Here is a 26,775-nt window from a genome sequence, read left to right as displayed (position 1 = left end):
AAACCAACCTTTATCTAAGAATCCTGGCTTGGAGGACAGGAGGCAGATGGCTTCCTAATAGCAAAGAGACACAGTACAGAGATTTTAGTGTTTCCCTGTAAGTAAAATAAAATCAGTCTCTCCTTGAGCTGTCCACTTCTCAGATCTCCACGAAGCTGAGAAATGTGCATCTGCTTCATATTCCCCTGTTAACATTCCATCAGACTAGCCAAGACAAAATTTCCATGTTTGGGTTTGGCTTTCCCTTTCATAGACCCCCTTCTCCCAATCTCAAATCCTCTATAGGCTTATGCTACTTCTGAGTTGTCTTCTAGTTTTACTTCTAAAAGACAGACTGCGTCCTGTAGATTCATTTTTTCTTTCCAATATCAATGACCAAGGTTGGCTAGCCCAATATCTCACAGTCTTTGTATTACCTACAAATTTGTAATTTGTATTACAAACAAATACAAGTTAATATAATAGGGGTTGTTAATAATCATGGCTGCCTTCTCCCAGGTGATGTGGTTAAAAGCAGCAAAAGTCTTTGAATCCATCGTTAGGAGTTTTAGTTTTAAATGTAGAGTAAACAAAATAAAAACCTTACCAAAATGGGATTAGATCCCTGCCATTTTGCCATGAACATGAATTATGAATTGCCAGTGATAGCTTATGGTGTCTTATAGAAAACCACAGTGGATGATTCAGTCTAAAGAATGTGGGAGGATTTTAAAACAAAAGTGAATGATAGTTCTTGCTGTTTCTGTTTTGTATGTTTGTGTGTGTGTATGTGTGGGTGTCTGCATACACCTGTGTATGAGTTTATTTAAATTCTTTTTGCTTCCCACACCCTGCCTACCAGATAATTATGACATTCCAAAATATTCACAGATTTCATAGTCAGTGCTAGTTATTAGATTGTGAAATTAGAATTTCCAGCTCGAGTATTTTATATTCTCTTTATTAAGACTTTCTCAGTGGTTGACCCTATCCTATTTAAAGTTCCAATATATTACATCCACAGAATCATCTCAGTTCTCATAAGGATTAACATTTTCTGTGGGGATGGCTCTGAAGGGTAAGTCTTTTGAGTAGAAAAGTCAGAATAACCGTTGTGAGAATTCAATGAGCTGGATTCTCCCAGAATTTTGTGGCAGTTCTCACATCTGTGCCTTGACACACTTTGGGATTCACGATGTGGAATGGCACAATTTCATGTTAGTAAAATGCAAAATTTCCCAAACACATAGCCTTATGTAAGCAGAATCAAGGCTCTCCCTAAAATAATGTGATTCTTTTGAGTGGAAGGGAAAGGGGCTGTAGGTATAGACTTTTTGTATGTGGTTTAAAAGAGATGTTCCCCAATTCTAGTATGCCTCTGAATCCTCTGGGGAGACTAGTCAAATTCAGATCCCTGGGCCCTACTTTCAAGGAATGTGGTGTCATAGGTCTGGGTTGAGGCACAAATCTGGATCTTTAACCAGCAACCCAGGGGACTCTGACACAGTGGGTAGAGTTCACATTTTCACAAACAGTGGCTGGACATCACCAACGGCAGCCAGTCTCCCACAGAGCTCGTGCCTTCCTTCCAGCTTGAATGCCTTGTCTTAGCTCCCAGTCTAACACTCACTGGCATGTTCTCAGTCCCTAGTTTTGGCTCACAAACCCTAACTTCCTATGACAGGTGCTGACAGCTGCCAGTTCCTGATAGGATTCACCCTCCTCCTCCAATGCACTAACAGAGATTGTAAAGGGCTGCTGTAAATTACAGTTCACATCTACCTACAAATAATAGCACAAAAAACCCTGAAAAACAATTTTTTTTACTTCCAAAAAGAACATGTTAATATTTTTAAAAAGCTACTAAGTAGGTGAGATAAGGGAGTCCAAAAAAGCTAAAATTATGAGTGACTGTTCTGGACGTGCAGAAAGATGACAGGAAAGGAAGAAAAGAACAAGATTTTACTAAGTATCCGTAGCATTCCCCAACAACACCACGAACAGTACTTTTTTTTTCCTGCAAGCTATCACAATGTTGGCTATATTTTTACAATCGACTAATACTTATTAATTATGCCCTTTGCTTTGAGCTTTTAAAAAAATCTACTGTTTTAAAATACCTACTGACAAGCTTCTTAAAAATACCTACTGTTCTTGAATTTGTAATCATTGATTTGAGATTTTACATTAATTAGTGTCGTGTTTTCAACAACATGGTGCTTGAGCTAGAAAGAGAAACGAGGGGCGCCTGGGTGGCTCAGTGGGTTACGCCGCTGCCTTCGGCTCAGGTCATGATCTCAGAGTCCTGGGATCGAGTCCCGCATCAGGCTCTCTGCTCGGCAGAGAGCCTGCTTCCCTCTCTCTCTCTGTGGCTGCCTCTCCGTCTACTTGTGATTTCTCTCTGTCAAATTAATAAATAAAATCTTAAAAAAAAAAAACAAAAACGCTGAGATTCCTCAGTCTTATTTTAGAAAGAGAAACGACTCATGCTGCATTTATGTACAACAGAAGTTCCATTTTTCCTTAGTAGCCATTCTTTCAAGTATGTCTCTGACTGTTCATACCTGTCAAGGGAACTACTTCTTTCAGTTTTCTACCAGAAATTGATGACCCCTTTCAGGATCTTAATCATGATTCAACTCTGAAATATTAGAAGACAAACATTCTATTTCCATTCAGATATGAGAAGATCAGAACTCTCTCTCAAAGTTCCAGGAAGGTTTGTTTCATTTGTTTGAGTAGCGAAGGGAAGGATAATATCACACATTTTACTTCGATTTTTCAGGTTTATCATTTTCAAATGGTTCTGAGCCATCAGGTGGAGATAGGACCTTCCTTTCCCTTCCTCGTTTCTTCCTTTCTTTCAGTTGTCATTGAGAGAGCAACTATTCATGGTCAGGCAATATGGTTAAGACCAAAGGAATAAAGATGAACACAAAACTGCTCTTGACAGCTCTCCTGGAGGTCATAGTCTGGTTGAAAAGGGAGAGAAAGAGCACAGTAAGTACTATACAAGGCAACAAGGACTGTGAAAGCAGTATATACCGAGTACCGCAGAGGTACTCATAATTCACAGTGTTTGTTTGAGTGCCAGATTCTGTCTAGCTACTGACAGAGGACAGTGGCTGAATTCAAGGAGCTTACGTTGTAGACTAAGAGGAGAAGGAGGATTAACTTTAATGATAGAGAATTGCATAGAATATTATTAAATTATTAATTAAAATATTAATTAATTTAATTAGTCATTATTAAATAAATATTATTAAAAGACGAGCTTGGGAGCCAATGGGGACAAGATACAGTTTCTTGGAAGAGGATGTAACATAGGTGCGAGTCTTCCGTGTTAGGTGGGAGTTAGCCAAACAAAAGGTAGAGGGCCAAAGGCAATGGTGACTAAGCAAGTTGGAGGGGACTGCAAATGATTTATTATTTCTGGAGAACGGAGTCCTAGACAGAGGCTGTTGGAAGCTGTGAGGAGCTGGGGAGACAGGTGCCCGTCCACAGAAAGATTCAAGGCCAGCTGAAGACACAGCACTTGATTCGTCCTGGGGATACACTGTCAGTTAAGGGAGCAGTGGAACAATATAAAATTTACATTTTATCTTCTGGCTGTTTCATGGCTGATGCATCTGAGAAAGACAATACCAGCAGCTTTGCGCTTTGCAGGAATACTCTTTGGGAGAGAAAAGAGCCTTAGCTAGGGCTGAGAGGGGAGGGTTGAAGAGAATGGTAGGAGAAACACAGAGGAGATGAGATTAGTATTAGTGATGGATTGACATGAGAAGCAGTGAAAAGGGAAAAATAAAAAATGATGCCCTGAGTTCTGGCTTTTAGTTAACTAGATGGGTGGTTACGACACTAACTCAGAATTTGGGGGAAGAAGGCATGAAGAGGAAGATGATCAACTTGGTTTTGGACACCTTGTTTTTGAGGTGCCCGGATCATTCTGGAGGAGCACCACCGGTGGTGAGATATTCGAAGGTGAAAGGAATCTAGGCAAGAGATACAGGTTTGGGACTTATAAGACGACAGGGGCAGTTGAAAAAAAAAATCTAAGTTCAGATTTTGAGCATAGTGAATTCAGGGATCCACTGAAATGGGGAAAGCAAAACCAAAAATTCAGAAGATATTGAAACCAGCAGCAAATGTGTGGATTATATTTTCTCTAATCCCATAAAATATGATTAACAAGATGGTTAAGTCTACCCAAATGCAGAAGGGAAGATATAAAAGATGAAAGGAAATTAACAAAGCACGGAATAAAGAAAATCCATAAAAACCGAGCATCACATCTATCCGGTTTGTGAGAAGGCACCTGGGGAAGAGTCATAGCAATTAGAGAAAATGCTGAGCTGGGAAGATCCTTCCTGAAGTTAACAGTTCTGGGGCTTCGAAGTAAGAGTTCCTACTAGTCAGGGGTTTTTAGTCGTCTTCAGTGGCCCCATCTGGCTCACATTCTAAGACCTAAATTGTGCGGTGAGGATGAGAACATGGTTCTTCTAGTCAGAGAAGTTCTTGTTGCTTGCAAGCATTCACTTAGCACTTCATAACACACCATTATAAATTTTTCTGTGTTCAATTCACGTGTAAATCGAGGCTGGGGAGCATAGCATGTGGTTGGCCCACTTCTGAATAATTCTGTAAACTTAAGCCATGAACCTGTCTTCATTCAGGTTTCATGGGAACTCTCAGCACTAGCTGCCCACTGGAATCATCTGGGGAGCTTTCATGAAGCAAGACGTGCTGACCCACTCTCTCAGAGATGGTGATTCACTTGTGGTGGGCTAGCGCCCCGGCATTCATGTGGTGCCTCTAATGTGCAGGCAACATCGGGAATCCCCGCTGGCAACCTGCTTTGCTGAATCAGTCGTGGGGGAAGAAACCCATTGCCTATGTACAAATAAATCATGTATATGAATCTATAATCACATTGTTTAAGTGGCTGTTGAGGAATGAACTAGCAAAAAGTCCTAAAAAGGATCATGGAGGGTGCCTGGGTGGCTCAGTGGGTTAAAGCCTCTGCCTTCAGCTCAGGTCGTGATCCCAGGGTCCTGGGATTGAGCCCTGCATCGGGCTCTCTGCTCCTCGGAGAGCCTGCTTCCCCCTCTCTCTCTGCCTGCCTCTCTGCCTACCTGTAATCTCTGTCTGTCAAATAAATAAATAAAATCTTAAAAAAAAAAAAAGGATCATGGAATAGGTTTGGTTTTGTTTGTTGTCTTTAATGTTAAAAAGTACCTATTTTAGGGTGGGGAACTGACTCAGGCATAGAAATCGGGACATCTATGTTCCTTCAAGCAGCCAGATGTCTCTGAAAGCCTTCCTGTCAGAGCAGGAGAGAGAGGCCTGCTGTGACAGACATTTTACTCACCCCACCCACAAGAATGGAACAACTATGACAGATGTATAGTTATAATTACTTATCTTGCAATTTTTGTGCTCTTCTCCTGTTTTCGAAACTATCCACTTGCCTCTCCACTTTCTCTGTGTATCTGTGTATCTCCATACAGGCAACACATTCCAAGACTCTTACTCTGATCTGTAGGCTTGGTTACTTGATGTCCTTTGGCTTCGGGCATTTTAATTCCTCTGGCAACTGTTTCATCCTCTGTACCCAAGTTGGTTGTGAACGTTGAAGGAGGTAATACTTCTGAAATGCTTAGCACAGTACTAGACAGGTTGTCAGCTCCAGAAGAAAACGGGTAAAGCCACACAGCAGTTCTGTACATTATTTGTTAAATATTTTTATTGTTTATTTATTTGTCATATCCTCCCCTAGGTTTTTCTCTAAAACAAACATTTCTGTAGGCTTTCACAGGTGTCTTCATCCTTCTAAGTGTGTTGGCATTTACTTTCTTTGGAGCTAAGTAGAATCCAAGAAATCAGGCCAACAGTATGGACTGCATGGGATCACCACTCAGCAGTGGTGTTATTGTGCAGATGCCTGGTCTGACCCCATATCCCCCATCTTTATGAACATTCCGTGTGAGTTCCTGGTAGGAAAAGCCAATAATAGCAAATGCCCCTATTCCAGCAGAGCCATCAGAGTTCCTTAAGCCAAATGAATCTGTAAACAAGTAATCTAGATGTCAATGGGTAATGGTCATAGAAAGATATTATACAAGGGGACACTGAATATTACAGGGAAAACAAATAACAGTGTCACTATAATCTGTTCTTTGTCCAGAGCTCTGCATGAAATAAAAAACAATGAACTCACGGAGACCTCAATCCATTAATAGCGACTTTATTTCCTTGGCCATTTCAAGACGGATTTAGTAGTATTGCCTATCTGCAGTTCATTTGTTTCTTATGAAAGTGAAAACATCTCCCACTGAGGAGTAAGAATGATAACTGAGTAGTGTTATCAATCTATTGAAAAAAGTGTGAGATGATAACTGGTCTGTTGACTAAGTAATTAACATGAACTCTACCATACAAAATTCAACAAGAACGATCAAGAAGTTCCCAACCTCCAGTGACATATTTTTTTTTAAGTAACAGAAGTACCACATGAAAGTACCATTTTATTTTTCCTTGCAATCATTGGCATGGTTTCTTCCTTTTCTTTATGTCTACTGTCTGGTCCTCTTTCAGCTGGAAATTTTTTCTTTCCATTCCACAGTGCTCCTAACTGATTAGGTCTCAAAGCTATTTCAGTGACTCTACATCATACAGTCATTCAGAACACCAAATGCTTGTTCAGTTTTTCCAGACCCTAAAATGTTAGGTTTTTGTTGTTATTGTTGTTGTTGTTGTTTTTTAAGCATGGGAACCAACCACTTTCTTATTTGGAACTACATGTTCAATGTGATAAGAGAATGCTTTGGCTTTTCACTCCAGAACTGTGTTGCTGGACAGACACCTCCTCTGCCGCCTTCCAGGCTGAGTGTATTTATGAGTCCACACAAGGGCGAGCTCTAGGCCACCCCGTGATGGAAATGTGTCCAGTTTACCTTAGTTGTTTGCCAGATACTCATTTTAAATGAACGGATGAAGGAAGGTGAAGATACGTGAATGAATTACCAAGGTCAGTTGAGAAACTTCCTTTTACTTAAAAGAGGATGAATTTCCTGTTCCATCACCTTAATTTTCAGAAATTTCTTTATTTCTGTTTCATACTTTGTACCAGGAAAAAATTCCTGGGGTCATCTTCGTTGAGATCTTTCAACCAGGTCCACGGGATAAGGCCCACCATCGGTAGGGGCTTCCAGTAGGGTGGTTTCTGCAGTGGGCGCTAGGGGTCAGGATAGAGCCAGGAATCCGCTGGGCATAGGGCCATTAAGCTCCTGGGTTAGCTTAAGAGGAACCCATACCCAGCAGTCCTGGTCTCAGAGCAGGAACTCAGTTAAGAGCTATACACAAAAATGAACACGTGAAGCATGAACAGAGTAAGAAAGCAGGCCTATCACAAATTTTCAAAGGACACCAGAGTCAGAACAAAACAGAGATCCTGGGATCCCATGGAATCCCATGGAAACCCGAGCTAGTATCAGGGTAAGTTGGAAGCAAAATCAGCAGATAAAATCAGAACTTCCTGGGGACAGCAGAGGAAGTGTTTCTGTGCAACATCTGAGTGGGTTCTAACCACTGCAACTTGTCTCTTGGTTATTAATTAAAGGACTATTTCCTTATGTAATATTTGCAGTTAGTCATACCTTTTGGCCATAAGCTTTTTCATCTTAATTTGAAAGGAAGTAATGGATAGTATAATAATAAAAAAGATAGTATGAAATTCAATCCACCCTTTCCCGAGAAAGCTGTGAATTTTATACTTTTATCAATTTCTATATCTTTTTGTGTGTATGCCCACTAAAAACTGAATATGAACCTATTGTATAAAGGTAGCAGGAAAATGTAATCTAAGGTAGAGTGTTTTGATGGCATAGAGATGGAAAAGGGTTACATATTTATTTTTCTTTGTAAATATTTAAGAACAAGATAGTGGTAGTTGAAATCACCCTTGTAATAAAGGAAAATAATAAGTTTTATGTGTCCTGAAACTTACAATTCTGGAGGAAGCCTCTTTCATTTGATTATAAATTAATTAATTATGAACACAAAATTAGAAATGGAAGCAAATAATTATCTGAAATGACAAAAAAACACAAGAAATGTTGTCTTCTAAAATCTGAAAAATACAAAACGCAAACAGAAAATCTAGAAATATTTTTATTAATAAATTGACACTTCTATAATACCTTGTTTTCCTATGAGGTTATTTTTGGCTTTATGTTCTTTATATGATAAAAATTTGTAAGATGGGACACCTGGGTGGCTCAGTTGGTTAAGCGGCTGCCTTCGGCTCAGGTCATGATCCCAGCGTCCTGGGATCGAGTCCCACATCAGGCTCCTTGCTCGGCAGGGAGCCTGCTTCTCCCTCTGCCTCTGCCTGCCATTCTGTCTGCCTGTGCTTGCTCTCTCCCCTTCTCTCTCTCTGATAAATAAAAAAAAATAAAAAAAAATTTTTAAGATTATTTTTTATGGAAAGAATAGATAATTTGGTCTCTATTAGCATAATTGATCAGAATCTGCATGTGTGCACAGGCTGGCATATGTACACACATGTATATAACTGGTTATGTCAAAAAGAATTTTTTTTAGCTTCACATCTTTTTTTTGGTAGCATGATACAAATTTATAGAATTGTAAACAAATTTGGTAAACCTCTCCTAGGTTTCCTCATCTATACTTTTTAAGGTATTTTAGGTTTTCTTGTGCAGTATCAAATCTTAAGTGCTGTTTAAATTGATTTTGGGGGCACTTGGGTGGCTCAGCTGGTTAAGTATCTGCCTTCTGCTCAGGTCATAATCCTGGGGTCCTGAGAGCAAGTGTGTGGGGCTCTCTGCTCAGAGGGGAGCCTGCTTCTCCCTCTGCCTGCTGCTCCCCCTGCTTGTGCTCTCTCTCTGTCAAATAAGTAAATCTTAAAAAAAAAAAATGGTGAAATTCATTTACCAGTTTGTCATTGATGTCCTTGTTGTAATGAGTTTTGTGAGTTCTGAGTTTTTTATTATACTTGTTGCCATCCATATTTTGTGTGAAATCTGAAAAAGAAATTTAAATCTTTTTCCAGGGTTGATGGATTTGTACCTCTTCATTAATTAAATTATCCCACTATGAAGAGCATTGATTCATTACATCTCTCTAAAAGGTATTTCTTCTCAATAAATTATTGCTGTTGGTAGAAAATTTTTTTAATCTAATGTTTTGTTACCATCCTCTTTTTTTTTTTAAATGTGTGATAATTTATTTTATTTTATTTATTTTTTAGTTACAGTCCTCTTCTTGATACTTGATTGATTTCATCACGCTCATTATCACTTTTGTTTAATCTTCAGTTAGTTTTTTATGTGAGTATTCTCTCAGATCTTTAATAAATGCTGTTAAGGAGATTAAACAAAGTGCTTTTCATGTATATGAAGTCAGGATATTGTAAATACCCAGACTGTAAATTGTGGTTAAAATGGCCAATTTTCAACTCCACATTTCCTTGTGATGTGCCCCCAATACTCATGGCCGCTTATATATGTCTGATAGGAGAGGAAACATGACAGAGGAAAAATCGTAATGGAAATTGACAGTGTTCTTCACCAGTGGCAGCAAAGACTGTAGTTTTGTACTTTTAGCAAAATCCATGATGCTTTGATTATCCTAGGCAAGTAAGGGGGCCTGAAATTTATGCTTCATTGCATTTGTGGCAGATCTTCTTATGGATGACTCTTAACATAACACATATGCAATTTGCATATGAAAGTATGAGATATGACCCAATTATTTAAGAATCTGGATGGCACTAGGTAATGCACACACAACACAGACACACACACACAAATCATCATTTCCAAATGAGAAATAGGTGATACTGTAAAGTTTTGTTTGTTTGGTTGGTTTTTTTTTTTTTTTTTTTTTGCAAGCAATCACATCTGCATTAGTGTTTGTAAATACACTGATACAAAAAGTAGGGAAGAAAAACAGATACTTGGAGAACAAGGAAATAAAAGCTGTAGCTTTTTATCTATCTCACACACATATACTCAGAGTGACACAGAACTGGTTTAAACTACCAGTAATGTGCCCTGTTTTGAGATACGATGAAGAAATACTAGCCAACCATAACTTGATGGTTCCTCACCCCAGATTTGGCATTTTTCTAAACCTTGTCATGCATACTCACCATATTATACCTAGGAAGGTCCACTCTAATTTCGACTATGAATCAGAAAGAATGTATGATTCTTCCTTGGGCTCTATCCCTGCTAAATAGCTATCCAGATTATACCTTAAATGGAGCAGAATCTCAATAAACAGTGACTGATTTTTATTGAATTGATACTTTTTTCAGGTACTATTATCTATTTTTAAGTACAGCAAGTGTGTCATTATTTAGTAATCTTATTCTTCATATCTCAATTTTCCCAAAGCTTATGTACATAAACTTGACTCTTATCACTAAGCTCTCAAGTTCTGGCATTGCTGTTTTTCCATATTTCCAATGGAACAGTGTTGCTTTAAGTCATGTAAAATCTATAAAGGTGGTTATTAATATCATCTACACTGTACAACTGAGCCAAAAATAAAACATAAAGCTCATCTGAATCAAGAAATGATTTTATTTCATAATGTTTGGTAGATTAAAAGCTGTTGGACATTTAAATGAAATTATTATTTCATGAATTATTACCTGCCAAAAATCCATTTAAATTTTGTGTTAACTCAAATTGTTCCACCAGTTAGTGCAAAGGCTCTGAACTTCTACATGTAGCTCACCTGTTTGAATGATTTGATCCAAAATAAAATTTAGTGCCTAAAACCTCTGGCATTTTAGTTAAACATAGATGATCCTTTCAAAATTTCCTTTATAGTTTTGATTTATGTCTTTCCCTAACTCATCAAATTGGCTTTCTTGAATGCTCTCCTCAGAGTGTTCATTTGATTATTTATCAAATTTTCCTCTGCCCTCCTCTACCCCCTACAAAGAAATAGCAATGCCATCTTCTTTGGAAAGGATGTCATGCTGTAGGAAACCCAGCATAAATCAAGAATTGCACTTTTCTGTCACTAATCTTATTATTCCTTTGAAACAGGGAGAAATCCTTTTGTGAAACCAGTTGTGACTCAGTGAATGTAGGGTCTTCCTTTTCTCTGTGGAAGGAGGAAGGATTTTTAGAACAAAGAACTACTTTTTGAAGAATCTGGGGAATGTTAGGTGTAAGATTAATGGATGTCTTGTAAAACCCAAGTTTTTCTTGTGTTTTCCAGGCAGTGCTTTGCCCTCTATTAGATAATAACCAAGTATTCTTAAATCCAGTTTCTTTTCTTTCTTTCTTTCTTTTAAAGATAATTTATTTATTCATTTGAGAAGGACCACAAACAGAGGGAAGAGCAGAGGGAGAAGCAGACTTCCCACTGAGCAGGGAACCTGACAAGGGGCTTGATCCCAGATGCTTAATCAACTGAGCCACCCAGGTGCCCCTTAAATCCAGTTTCTAGTTGGAGGCATGGCAATTAAAATTGTTGTCAATTCCCTGGTCATTTGATTCAGAAACTGTCTTTACTGTAATTTACAGAATGGCTACATATGTGGATAATTTCTAAAGAATTTCATTCAATTTACCAAATACTTATGAAAACCATTATGTTTTGGTATTATGTTAATAACTGTAGACAATCTGAAAATAAAACAGATAAAGGTTTTACCTTTGAGGAACTGACAACTCAGTAAAGGAAATTAAATAATCATCCAAATAAATATAGTGTAAAATTCAGTAAGAGAAATAACTGAAATATGTTATAAACAAATAATAGGGAAAATATATATCAAGTTTGGGAAGAATCAGGAAAGCCTCCTGAATACAGGGTCATCTGAGATGGGCCTCAAAGGTTGAGAGATTTGTAGACCAAGGAACCTCTCTTGAGCTTGCAAATGACCAAAATCAAATAAAAAACAGAGAAAGAAATATAGCCAAGGGACCGTGTTGCTTTCTTTCTTTTTTTTTTTTTTTTTAAAGATTTTATTTATTTATTTGACAGAGAGAGATCACAAATAGGCAAAGAGGCAGGCAGAGAGAGAGAGGAGGAAGCAGGCTCCCTGCTGAGCAGAGAGCCCGATGCGGGACTCGATCCCAGGACCCTGAGATCATGACCTGAGCCGAAGGCAGCGGCTTAACCCACTGAGCCACCCAGGCGCCCCGCCGTGTTGCTTTCTAATATTAATTTTTTCCCTAAGTTCATTTTATGTCACTCTGGACAAATTATTCTCATTTATCTTGTCCCTAAAATGAAGATATTGGGCTGTTGATTCTAATGTGGTCTATAGTATGTGAAGTAGGGACAATAAACAGGAGTTAGTGATATGAGTTAGTGAAATAAATTTGTGGGGGAAAGGGGGCCAGAAGACTTCAAAGTTCTCTCTATAGCTCTGGAATTGTATAATTAAGTACAAACCTAGCACCAGGTTCTATTATCATATTCTGACCAGAGGCAAGCAAACATTTCTTTTTCATTTTTAAAAAAAATTGTGTATTCTATCAATGAGCAGCACTGACCTTTGCACACAGTAGTTGGGCAATAAACTCTTTATCAGGTAAATTACTTATTATTAAGGTTTGTATCTTTGGCTTTCATTTGAAACATATTCCCCTGTTTCCTCATTTTGTTTGTCTCTTTGTGGTTTTTTTTTTTTTTTTTTTTTTTTGTCTGTGTTAGGCAAAATAGCTACCTCTCTCAGTCTTGAAGGAGTGGCCTTGTGTAGGAGATGAAACTTATAGTTCAACCTTGCCCTAGTTCTTGGTTGTCTCTCAAACCTTTGTGATTATTGAAGTGGACTGATTTGTTCTTGATAGATCACGGTTGTTGAGGGTGTACCAAGACTTGTCAGTGTTCTAAAAGGGGGGATCTCAATTAACACCAGTTTTATGCTGATTGGAAACCAGATCCTCAGAGATCAGCTTTTAAAGTGTGCAAATATGTATAATCATGTGGGACTATACTTGTAAACCCTGCTGATCCCACTGAACTGTAAACCACCTGGTCTGGAGGTACCCCCTAGGAACAAATATGTGGAGATTAGACAACATGCTACTGAACAACCCATGGGTCCACAATAACAAAAAATCAAAGAAGAAATAAAAACCCCTTGAGACAAATGTAAATATAACATATCTAAATCTGTAGGATGCAGCAAAAGCACTTCTAATAGAGAAGATATAGCCCTACACCAAGAAATAAGAAAAATCTCAAGTAAACAATCTAATTTTAACCTAAAGGAACTAGAAAAAGAATAACAAATGAAGTATATAGTTAGTAGAAGAAAGGAAATTACAAGATCAGGGTGGGTATAAATGAAGTAGAGACTAACAGACAATGAAAAAAACCAATGAATGAACTTCTCTTTTAACTACTTAACTTATTTACTACTTTAACTTAGAACTTAAAAGTAGTTAAAAGAGAAGTTACAACTAATATCACAGAAATAGAAAGGTTCCTAAGAAACTACTATAAATAATTATACACCAATAAATTGGATAATCTAGAAAGACTGAATTATAAACAAGTAGAAAAATCCTGGGGCATCTGGGTGGCTCAGTGGGTTAAGCTTCTGTCTTCAGCTTATGTCATGATCTCAGGGTCCTGGGATCGAGCCCTGCATTGGGCTCTCTGCTCAGGGGAGAGCCTCCTTCCCCCACACCCTGCCTGCCTCTCTGCCTACTTGTGATCTCTGTCTGTCAATAAATAAATAAATAAATAAATCTGAAAGAAAGAAAGAAAGAAAATCCTATTAGACTGATTACTAGGGATGCCTGGGTAGCTCAATTGGTTAAACATCTGCCTTCAGCTTAGGTCATGACCTCAGGTTCCTGGAATCAAGCTCCATGTCAGGCTCCCTGCTCAGCAGAGGAGTCTGCTTCTCTTTCTCCCTCTACCCCTGCTCGTGTGCTCTCTCTCTCTCTCTCTCTCTCTCAAATAAAGAAATAAAGTCTTTAAAAAAAAATTTGTTAAAAAAATAAAAAGACTGATGACTAGTAGGTAATTAAGTCACAATCTGAAACCTACCAACAAAACAGAAGTCTAGGTCAAGATGGCTTTACTGATCAATTTTGCCAAACATTCAAAGATTACACTTCTTAAAGTAATTTCACGAAGTCAGCATACACTGATACCAAACCAGACAAGAACACCACAAAAGAAAATTGTAGGCCAATATCCCTGATGAAGATAGTCAAAATCCTCAACAAAATTTTAGCTAACTGAATTCAACAATGCATTAAAGGGATCATACACCATGATCAACTGGGATTTATTTTAGGGTTAAACATTATTTATTTATGGTTCAACATTTTGCAAATTCATCATCATGATACAGTACATTAATAAAACAAATGGATTTCATATGATCATCTCCATAGATGTAGAAAAAGGATTTGACAAAATTCAACATCCATTCATGACAAAAACCCAACAAATTTGGGTATAGAGGGAATGTAACTCAACAAAATAAAAGCCAGATATGATTGGTCCACAGCAACATCATACTCAAAAGTGAAAAGCTGAATTTCCTTTAAGATCATGAACAAGACAAGGGTGCCCACTCTTGTCACTTTTATTCAACATAGTATTAAAAGTCCTGGCCAGAGGAATTAGGCAAGCAAATGAAATAAAAGACATCCAAATTGGAAAAGAAGTAAAACTGTCACTATTTGCAGACATGATTTTATATATAGGGAACTCTAAATACACTACCAAAAAACTGTTAAAACTAATAAATTTACTAAACTGTAGGGTATAAAGTCAATATACAAAAATCTGTTGTGATTCTATATACTAACAAACTATCAGAAAAAGAAATTAAGAAAATTATCCCATTTATAGTTGCATAAAATAATACCTAGGAATAAAGTTAACTGAAGAGGTGAAAAACTTGTACTCTGGAAACTATAAGACATTGATAAAAAAAAATTAAAGACACACACACAAAAATGGAAAGATATGTAATGTTCATGGACTGGAAGAATTCATATTGTGAAAATGTCCATATTACTCAAAGCAATTTACAGAGTCAATGCAATCCCAATTAAAATTCCAGTGGCATTTTTCCCCAGGAACAGAACAAACAATCTTAAAATTTGTGTAAAGTCACAGAAGACCCCAAATAGCCAAAGTAACCTAGAGAAAGAACAAATCTAAAGGCGTCATTCTCCCTGATTTCAAACTAGGCTGCAAAGCTAAGTAATCAAAACAATATTGAATTGGCATAAAACAGACATATAGATTAATAGAACAGAATGGAGAGCTCTGAAATAAAGCCATGCATATATGGCCAATTAGTTTAAGACAGGGGAGGCAAGAATGTGCAATGGGGAAAGACAGTCTCTTGAATAAATGGTTTTGGGAAAATGGGACAGTCACATGCAAAAGAATGAAACTGGACCACTTTCCTACACCATATATAAAAATGAACTAAAAATGGATTAAAGACTTGCATGTAAGACCTGAAACAAAAATCCTAGAAGAAAACATAGAAAATGAGCTCTTTCACATTGATTGGTATTGGTGGTGATGAATTTTTGGATCTGACTCCAAAATCAAAGACAGCAAAAGCAAAAATAAACAAGTAGGAGTACATTAGACTAAAAAGCTTTTGCACAGCAAAAGAAAAAAAAATCAATAAAATGGAAAGGTAATGTACTGCAAGGGAGAAAATATTCGCAACTTGTATATCTGATAAGGGGCTAATATACAAGATATATAAAGAGCTCATATAGTTCAAGAGCATAAATAAATAAATAAATAAATAAAGCCAATCTGATTTAAAAATGGACAGAGGATCTGAATAGACATTTTCCCAAAAAGGACATACAGATGGCCAATGAGCACATGAAAAGATGTTCAACATCACCATCTCAGGGAAATGCAAATGAAAACCACAATGAGATATCACCCCATACCTATTAGAATGGCTACTATCAAAAAGACAAGAAATAGTAAGTATTGAAAAGGCTACAGAGAAAAGGAACCCTTGTGTACTATTGGTAGAAATGTCAATTGGTGCAGCCACTATGGAAAACAACATGGAAATTTCCCACAAAATTAAAAATAGAGCTACCGTATGATCCAGGAATTCTATTTATCTGAAGAAGAATGAAAACACTAATTCAAAAATATTATATATACCTTTATATTCATTGCAGCATTATTTACAAGAGCCAAAATGTGGAAACAAGCTGAGCCCATTGAAGGTTGAATGGAGAAAGAGGATGTGGTGTGTATATACACACACACACACACGAATACTACTCAGCCATGAAATAGAACAAAATCTTGCCATTTACAGGGATGGACCTTGAGGGTATTATGCTAAGTGAAATAAGTCATACAGAAGACAAATACAATATGATTTCACTTATACATGGAGTTTAAAAAACAAAACAAATGAAGAAACAAAATAAAACTCATAGATACGGAGAACAGATCATGGTTGCCAGAGTGGATGTGGGTGGGAGACTGGGAAAAATGGGTGAATGGGGTCAAGAGTTATAAAACTTCACGTTGTAAAATTAGTGTTATGGGGATATATTATACAGGATGGTGACAGCAGTTAAAAATATTGTAGTGCATATTTGAAAGTTGCCAAGAGAGTAAATCTTAAAAGTTCTCATCACAAGAAAAAAAATTTTGTATGGATGGTAATAGATGGTAACTAGACATTATTACGGTGATTGCTTCACAGTATATGCAAATATTGAAGTATTATGTTATATGCCTGAAATTAATATCTTCTTATGTCAATTATACTTCAATTTTAAAAAAGACGTATAATAAAGATATTTCTAGTTAGCTACTCACAAGCTGCTGTCAGATCAGTGCTTTTTTCAGTGAAAGGAAGTGATATCCATACTACAACGCCTGTGGTGAAGTATTAGGAGGATCCCATGTTTGGAGGGACATTGAATGTCTTTAACTAGAGCCCTGAGTTCTCTTATGAAAGGAGGACAAAGTTTGAGAGTTAGACAAGAGGTCTTTGGATGCCAGTCTTAGGATATGGAATATTCTTTAGGCAATAAATAAATAACAAGAGACCATTGTCAAATCCATAGGGAAAGACCAAAGAGAGGAAATTATTAAATGAGAGGCTTACTTGGTCTTGATTTTGTACTGAGTACTGGGAAATTTGCTCGAGGATCTGATACTGCAATGGGAATAATTTATAGTATTTCATTTCCTTCATTTTCCCTGCCTGTCCTGTCTCCCTGAGGTTATAGCTTGGGAAGTAAATCAAGATTACAGCTGAAACTGTTACCAAAGCACTTAGAAGTTCATATTGATTCTCATTATTATTTTTCCAGCCCAACTCCTAAGGCTCTTTAAGTTGTTAAGTTTGCTTTCTTCTTAGATGGGTGAGATCAGTTTTCTTCCCTAAAGAAAAATATTTCCATGCAAATAGATGCAGTGAATCAGAATACAGGGTTGTTTGGGTTCTAGTGTTTGCATAAGAAATGTAATACATTTATCTATCCCTGTCATGTGACTGTATTTCCTGTTCTCAGAACAATTTACTGTTGACTTTTGTCAGTTCAGACAACATGGGTTTGAACTACGTGGTCCACTTGTACACAGATCTTTTTTCAATAAATACATCATTATCGTACTTTAGATACATTATTTCTTCCTTAAGATTTTCTTAAGGACATTGTTTTCCCTCTAGCTTGCTTTATGTAAGAATACATATATAATACATACAACAAACAAAATACATGTTAGTCAACTTCATGTTATCAGTAAGGCTTCTGGTCAACAGTAGACTATTAATAATTAAGTTTTGGGAAAGTCAAAATTTATACCTGGATTTTCAACTGAATGGGGTTGGTGCCCCAAACCCCTTTGTTGTTCAAAGAATTTTGTTGTTTAGAATTTTGCTTTATTTGAATTGCAATAAAATATATTGTCATAAGCATACTTAATAAAAAACATCAGATAAGAAACGCCAAATATTAAAAAGTGAAAAAGGGCTCTTACTTCCTCTGCCTGGATACAATTGTTTGTAAATTGTAATTTGGGTTTATGCCTCTATTTAGGTAGTAACAACTACTGAGTTGCCACATTACTCTTTTTATTCCAAATAACAATGCTTTTCTTATTTATATATCAGTGAAGAAGAAAATCTCAATAAATCAATAATCCTACATGTTAATAAATCCCATATTATAAAAAATATATCTCGTAGAACCACTTCTCACCACCTCTGTGTTACCAACTCAAGCCACATGATCCCACAAATGGATTATTGATGTCTGAATGGCCTCCCAACTGCTCTTGATACTTCTCCCTTGTTCCCTACAATGGGTTTAATTATTGTCTCCCCCCAAATTATGCCCACCTCAGAATGTGACCTTATTTGAACTAAGGTCTTCACAGAATTAATTGAGGTGAGGATTGAGATGAGATTCTACTAGGGTAAGGTAGGTCCTAAATCCAATTAGCGTGCCCTTATGTGAAAAAGAAAAAGACAAAGCACAGAAACACAGGGAAGAAGGAAATGTGAAGATGGAGGTAGATACTGGAGCCATGTATCTGCAAGCTAAGGAGTGCCAAGGATTGCCACCAATCACTAAAAGCTAGGCAAGAGTACAAGATGGTTACACCTTGATTTTAGACTTCTGATAAATTTCTGTTGTTTTAAGCCACCCAATTTGTGATAATTGATTATGGCTGACCTAAAAAACTAATACACTCCCTAACAGTCTGACCTTAGTTCCTTCTACTCTTCTTTGCTCACTCTGCTTCAGCCGCATTGGCTTCTTTGCTTGTCCTATAGTTCTGTCTTTTTTTTTTTTTTTTAAATATTTTCTTTATTTATTTGTCAGAGAGAGACACAGAGAGAGAGGGAACACAAGCAGGGGGAGTGGGAGCGGGAGAAGCAGGTTTCCTGCCAAGCAGGGAGTTGGATGCAGGGCTCAATCCCAGGACCCTGGGACCATGGACTGAGCCGAAGGCAGATGCTCAATGATTGAGCCATCCAGGCACCCCTATAGTTCTGTCTTGAGCCTTTACACTTGCTGTTCTCTTTCTTGTGAACAGTCCTCCCTCAGGTGTGTGCGTGGCTTGTCCAGTCATTTCCTTAAGTGCTTTAAAAGATTTTAAAGATTACTTTATCTTTGAGATCTTCCTTGATTGTCTTATTAAAATTGCTCATCTCCCAAGGATTTACATGTAAGACCAGAAACCATAAAAATCATAGAAGGAGTTATAGGCAGTAATCTGTCTGACGCTGGCTATAGCAACACTTTTCTACATATGTTGCAGACTAGGGAAACAAAAGCAAAAATAAACTATTGGGACTAAATCAAAACAAAAAGTTTCTGCACAGCAAAGGAAACTGTCAACAAAACCAGAAGACAAACTACTGAATGGGAGAAGATATTTGCAAATGACATATCCACCCAATAACGGACTGGTCTCCAAAATATGTAAAGAACTTGTATAACACCAAACATCAAACCAACCAAACACCAACTCCCCCCGCAAAATCCCATTAAAAATAAGAAGACACGAATAGGCATTTCTTCAAAGAGAACATACAGATGGCTAACAGACGCATGAAAAGATGCTCAACATCATTCATCAGCAAGGAAATGTAAATCAAAACCACAGTGAGCTATCACTTCACACCTGTCAGAATGGCTAAAATAAAAAACACAACAAATAACTAGTGTTGCTGAGGGTGTAGAGAAAGAGAAACTCTGATCCATTGTTGACGAGAATGCAGACTGGTGCAGCCACTCTGGAAAACAGTATCTAGATTTCTCAAAAAATTAAAAATAAAATTACCATATGATCCAGTAACTCCACTACTGGGTATTTACACAAGGAATACACAAACACTTATTTGAAAAGATATATTCACCCCCATGTTTATTGCAGCATTATTTATGATAGCCAAAAGTAGCAGCCCAAGTGCCCACTGATAGATGAATGGAGAAAGAAGAGGTGGCATATATACACAATGGAATATTACTCAGCCCTCAAAAAGAATGACCCATTTGCAACAACATAGATAGATCCAGAGTATAAGGCTAAGTGAAATAAGTCAGTCAAAGACAAATGCCATATGATTTCACTCACATGTGGAATTTAAGAAACAAAACAAGCAAAGGGGAAAAGAAAAGAGACAAACCAAAAAACAGACTCCTAACTATAGAGAACAAATAGATGGTTACCAGAGGGGAGGTCAGTGGGGGGATGGGTGAAATAAGGGGAAGAGATTAGATTTCACTGATGAGGAGCACTGAGTCATGCATAGAACCATTGAATCACTATATTGCACACCTGAAACTAATATAACACCGTATATTAACTATACTGGAAATAAAATTTAAAAACAGGAAGACCTAGAGCAGAAAGAAAATCTTAAAGAAAGTTAAAATTGCACATCTTCCTTTTTCCCCTGCCCACTGCTTATCCTTCTTTCTTGCTTTATTATTCTTCCTAGTGCTGATTACTCTTGGGCAAATATTTTACTACTTCATTTGCATATTTTATGGCTCCTCCTTTACTCTGTAGGCTGTATGGGTGGGGTTTTTACTGTTTCTCTCACACCCATGTCCCCAGCACCTGTAATGTTACAGTAATACACTGTGTAATAATGCAGTGATCTGGCAAATGTGGCAAATGTGGCAATGCAGTGATCTGGCAGTGTGTCTGTCTGGCTTTAGTGGGAGAGAATGCTGGAGAGGCAGACGATAGGCGGGAGTATCTTGCACATCATACTGTTTTTATTTGATTCTTCTAATTGTGTTTGGGAGAGGGAGAAACAGGGATAGGAGGAGCGTGCCCTTCAAATATATTTGAAAAACTTGAGGACTCAGTCTTAAATCCCTATGCATCATTTGTTTCTTCTCCCTTGACCCATCCATTTTAAGTCCTAAAGCCTCATACTCCACCTCATACTCTACCCAGGACGCCAAAGAGTCTGGTCCTAGTAGAAACGGGAAAGTTGAATGAATAAGAGGTATTAATTGAGCCCATTTTCCGTTCTTGGTTAGCCTGAGGGGAAGAAGTATTGAGAAGGGAATGTTTTCTAAGTTCTCACTCCCTGGTTGAGGTATTTGCATCTCTAATTCAACCATCCTCTTTGCCAGTCCTGACTTCTGGAACATCACTCTTTTTCATTTGCATGTGCTTTGGTAACCATGCCCTGTCTTGCATGTAGTAGGTACCCATGAAACAGTAAGTAATGATTTTTACTTCATTTGGCTTGTTTGTGGATTCCTCTCTCTTCCTCTTAGCCTTCTCTAGATGTAAGTTCTCCCTCCCCTTTCCTTTACCTACCTCTACCATACAGTGAACTGCCTGCAAGAACTTTTGTATAGTTTTCAATAAATTGAAGTACTGAAGGTTGAGATGCTGGCCGACACCCCAGTGCCCATTATGACAAGTCAGCTTATTCATGTTTTTTTCCATGGATGATTAGTTCTGACAGAAATTGGTGTTAGGCTCACACACAGAAAGAGCTTCCATATTCAAATATGTTTGATAAATAATGGGTTAAGTCAAGTTAAACTAGTTTATTTACAGTAGGACTTCTCAGATCTTGAATATGCTAATAGATGCATTGACTTTTTCTAGTGGGGACTCTACTTTCTCCAACTTACTTTATGATAAAACTCAAAATGTTTTTGTTGGGACACATTTGTGGATTTAGTGCTCAACACTCATGCCTCTGGAATTGCCAGTTTTAGATCTCAGTACACCTAAGAATGACTGGCGTTCAGTTCTTGGTTTGTGATAGCTGCACAAAGGACCACATGGCTTCATTCCATCGCACCATTTTATCATCTACATGGTATACCTTGCAGGCATTATCAAAAGCAGCAAGTCATAAAAACAATAGAAAGCATGCATAGGATGTTATAAATGGGGTCATTACTGATGAATAAAAGGGTAGCGATGACCCTTTCTATTTAGCTCAGAGAGGTTGTTTGGTGGGATGAGTAGAAGCTGGTAGGCATGTACAGAGAGCACAAGGTTAGGATTTAGGACACTTGGGTTCCATTTCCGGCTTTGCCCTCAACTGCCTTTTGATTCATGCAGGTCATTGAATCTGTTCAGGTCCCATTTTTGGGGTTTCATTTATAAAATGAGCGAGTTAGGTTAAGTAAGTGCTAAAATACCTCCCAAGCCAAAATGTCCATGTCTGGGGTATGCAACTTCTTTATATTTCAGCTGTGACTCACCTGCACATAGAAATCCATGAGGTGCGCCTAAAGGCATAGGCGTAGTGCATGAGATATTAGAAATCCATGTAAGACATGTGCAGGTGACTGGCTCGTGTTTCACATCCTCTCCGGTGGTTTGTGTGCCGGTTTCCCAGAGACAAAATACTCTCTTAGTTTTGAAATGTCATTTCAGTTATGCATTCTGAAGTGAAGAAGCAATGGTCGCCTGGGGAATTCTCAATGTAAATCACAGAGCTAAATCATCACTAATGCATTGTAATGTGACTTTTCTAATGGCTTCTTTAGAAGGTTGTTAGTGGTTCCTTTTCAGCTCTTCCTTTAATTGTGCCAAATGAGAAGAATGTAGGCATTTGGCCACAGCTGGCACACATCCAACTCACTTCATTTGTGGATGATTGCAAAGTTGGACTCTAGACTCCAACAGAGAAGGTGGGAAAACTTTAGTCTATGACAAAGGTTTTCCCCACTCTGAATACCAAAGATTTTCTTTTCTTTTACCTGCACTTTCAACATATTGCTTAAAGGAAGGGAAACACCGAACCACTTTCTCCATTTCCTCTCTGAAATGTTTGCTCTAAGACTCCCCCAGCAGGTTTTCATATGGGTAAACAGTCTGGAAGAGTAAATAACTCCACATCTAATCAGGGTTTACTCAGTGGCTCCCACTGATGTACAGTACTCAGTATTGATTTTATAGGAGTTGCCCAGCTGTTCTAACAGTGAAATAGTTAGAATTCATAGTATGGTGCCCTGGAAAGATAATGGCTGTAGGGCATTTAATTGCAATAGTTATTTAGCTCCCTGTATTTCTGAAAGAACCACAAGAAGATGGTGACTGGGTAATGGCCTTTCTTTCTTTCTTTTCTTTTTTTTTTTTTTAAGATTTTATTTATTTATTTGACAGACAGAGATCACAAGTAGGCAGAGGCAGGCGGGGTGGGGTTTGGGGGGGAGGAGGAAGCAGGCTCCCTGACGAGCAGAGAGCCAGATGAGGGGCTCGATCCCAGGTCCCTGGAATCATGACCTGAGCCGAAGGCAGAGGCTTTAACCCACTGAGCCACCCAGACGCCCCAATGGCCTTTCTAAGAAGCAAGATACAATTGAAAATAATAGAGATAGGAACCTTTTGTCTCAAGAGTTCACAAACACCATTAGTCAATCACTTGTACATTTTAGACAATGACCCCAAATACGACAAAGTCCATGAATATTGTTTATTTTCTATTTTTATCTTATTTAATACATTCATTTCATTTCATGTGGTCAGTCCTCAACCAGCTGATGTCAGACTGTGCTTTTCTTTTTTTTTTTTTTTTTTTTTTACAGATTGTATTTATTCATTTGACAGACAGAGACCACAAGTAGGCTGAGAGGCAGAGGGAGAGGGGGAAGCAGGCTCCCCACTGAGCAGAGAGCCGGACTTGGGGCTCAATCCCAGGACCCTGAGATCATGACCCAAGCCAAAGGCAGAGGCTTAACCCACAGAGCCACCCAGGCTCCTCTGTGCTTAGTTCTTTTGCCTGTTTTCCACAGTTCACATAAGATCACAGAAAATAACCACGGGTACCACCCTCTGCGTGTGGAATATTGTTATTATTGTATGATTGAGCTTTACTTATTGTGTGGACAGGAAGCTCAGTTTTATCTCCAATAAAGTAATTAGATTGTAAAGAAATGTTTTGCACCATAAAAGTAACCTAGGATCATTTCAGGGAATGCCTGTGTTGAAGGACCTAGTGGGAAGATTAAATGATGATTAGGAATATAATGATAAATAAGGGATCATCCTTTCTCCTGAGAATCCCCAGGCTAATAGAGATGTGGAGAAGACAGGTGAATAGTAATCACAGTGCGACTAGTAGGAGCCATGGCAGAGTAGAGACAGGGACGGTATAGCAGGTGTGGACGGGCACACCGGAGGAGACGGAATGAGCTCATATTGAAAGTAGATATTCACTGGGGAATTAAAGAGGAAATCCTTTCAATAGCAAATACCCCACCCCCCAAAACCCCCAATAGAATTAGAGAATGGGGTATGTATGGGAATGGAAAACTGTTCCCCTATGGAGAAAGCACGAAGGTGTTCATGAAAATGCAGGCATGGGAGGCTGCGATAATAAGCATGTGTGAAGTAGTGAAGAGGCTTGAATAGCAAAAAAAATTTTTAAAGATTTTATTCATTTATTTGACAGAGAGACAGTGAGAGAGAGCACGAGAGGGGAGAAGGTCAGAGGGAGAAGCAAACTCCCCATGGAGCAGGGAGCCCGATGCGGGACTCGATCCCAGAACTCCGGAATCATGATGACCTGAGCCGAAGGCAGTCTTTTAACCAACTGAGCCACCCAGGCACTCAGCAAACAATTTTAAAATGTTTTTTGTTTGTTTTTTTGTTGTTTGTTTTAAAGATACATCCTTTTAAAGATTATTTATTTATTTGACAGACAGAGATCACAAGCAGGCAGAGAGGCAGGCAGAGAAAGAGGAGGAAGCAGGCCCCCCGCTGCGCAGAGAGCCCGATGCAGGGCTCAATCCCAGGGCCCTGGGATCATGACCTGAGCCAAAGGCAGAGGCTTTAACCCACTGAGCCACCCAGGCGCCCCTTAAAATGTTTTTAAAGAAGGCGTGCCTGGGTGGCTCAGTTGGTTAGGCATCTGACTCTTGGTCTCAGCTCAGCTCCTGATCTCCCGGTTGTGGGATCGAGCCCAGCATTGGGCTCTGCACTCAACAGTCTGCTTCAGAGTCTCCCTCCCTCTCCTTCCTGTGTTCTCTCTCTCAAATAAGTAAAATCTTTGAGAAAAAATATGTTTTTTATTTTTTAAAATTTTATTTTTTTAAATTACCCAAAGCCAATAAAGAGACATTGAGAACTTTTAAAATTCTCTTTCCTATACTCCAATCTATCTATGCATCTATGTATCTGTGTATCTATCTATCTATATATCTGTACATATATCTTAAAAGTGAATACATACAGTCTTTCTATATTTGATTTTGCCTTTTCCTCCTATAGTCTCATCACCAAACTGCCCACTTGGAGCAATCAGTATTGACGATCTCATCTAACCTTTATGGTTTTTCTCATGGTTCATACAATCATATTCAAATACATAAAAACACACAGACATACATAGAGGGGGCTGCCACTGTGTTCTAAAAGTCTGCAATTATTGTATACATCTTGCCTTTCTTACTTCATGCCTTTTTGAAATTCCTTCAAATCAGCTCTGCTTTTAAGTCTCCATGTTATATAATAATTCATCTATCCATCTATTTGTATGATTTTCTTTGTTTCTGATAAATATAGTCCTATACATATACATATATGTTCCTAAAAACTGGTGTTTATTTTTCTAGGGTAAAGATCTAATTTTAATAAATTACCAGATTATATTCCTCCAAAGCTATAACAATACACATTTATATTAGAGAATTTCATTCCACAACTTGTCCAGCACAGGGCAATAGTGTTCTTTCTTGCTTTGACAGTTCATTGTATATCAAACTCCATCACATTATTACACAAGAGCCCCTTGTCTTATATTTCTTTACCATTTGGATTTGCTTTTTTGAACTTACCTTCTTTCTACTCTTTCTAATTCTTTTTCTGTTAATTTTTGCGAACTCTTTGTCTATACTCTACAATGGTAATGTTTCTTCAAAATCTGTTGTTTGCCTAGTGACTTTGCGAGTAGTATATTTTGTCACATGAAAGATTTAGCTTTTGTATGGTATCTTTTAATTGATAACATTGGATTTCTAGTTGTGGTTAAGAGAGTCTTCTTTTCTCCAGCATTGCACATACATATACTGGGATATATTCTTTGACAGTTTTGTGGTTTTATGTATTACAGTTAAGTCTCTAACCCTTGTGGCATTTATTTTTGTATACAACATATCTGTGGCCCAATTTCATTTCCTCTCAGTTAATAGCCCATTGGGCCAACACTGTGTATTAAATAAACTAACTTTTTTCTCACTGCATTGAAATACAATAACTTTATTATACACTAAGTTCTTTTATATTCTGAGATCTATTTCTGGATTTTCAATTCTGTTTCCTTGATCTATTTTTCTATCCCTGTACCAATACCATGCATTTTCATAGTGGCCACATAGTACTTTCTACTATTTGATGAAGCTTATCCTTCCTTTAACACTCTTTCTCAAATTTTTCCCAGTACTTAGTATTCCATATAAATATTAGCATTATTTAATCCTATTGAAAAAAATCTTATTGGGTTCTAATTAGAGTTGCATTATAATTTATATATTAATTTTAGGAACAAAGACAATATAGTTTTCCTCATTTGGATTCTGTCCCTTTTCTATTAAACAGAAGCATCTTCAGCTAGGGCTAGACATGATCAGGTGGATAGATTTAAATGTTCAGTGCCAAATGGAGGACAGATCAGACTGCAAGAAGACTGGATAGGAAGACCAGTGTGTGGTGGTTGCCATCATCCAGAAAATGCAGAATCCAGGCTGACAGTGACCGGTGGGTCAAGAGGGTATTGAAGAAAGTTATTCGGCAGGTAAAACTCAACATTAATTTTTAAGGGAACTGATT

General features: G+C 37.8%; 1 protein-coding gene across 2 annotated transcripts in view; it reads left to right on the top strand.

Moving 5' to 3' along the window:
- The window catches only part of RAB27B (RAB27B, member RAS oncogene family), a 152,869-nt gene that overhangs the window by 21,173 nt on the left and 104,921 nt on the right, over nucleotides 1-26,775 (top strand). The window contains exon 1 of one of the 2 annotated variants that reach the window (XM_059138690.1): nucleotides 9,052-9,127. The exons of the other annotated variant lie outside the window; for it this stretch is intronic. Coding sequence (XP_058994673.1) covers nucleotides 9,093-9,127 — 35 coding nt within the window. The 5' untranslated portion in view covers nucleotides 9,052-9,092. Of the gene's footprint in view, nucleotides 1-9,051; nucleotides 9,128-26,775 lie in introns of those variants that run through there. 2 annotated transcript variants of the gene reach the window in all.

Source organism: Mustela lutreola, chromosome 11, assembly GCF_030435805.1.
Source record: "Mustela lutreola isolate mMusLut2 chromosome 11, mMusLut2.pri, whole genome shotgun sequence".
Classification (NCBI taxonomy): Eukaryota; Metazoa; Chordata; class Mammalia; order Carnivora; family Mustelidae; genus Mustela; species Mustela lutreola.
The sequence above is the reverse complement of the archived record's forward strand: the minus strand, read 5'-3'. Positions and strand labels throughout refer to the sequence as shown.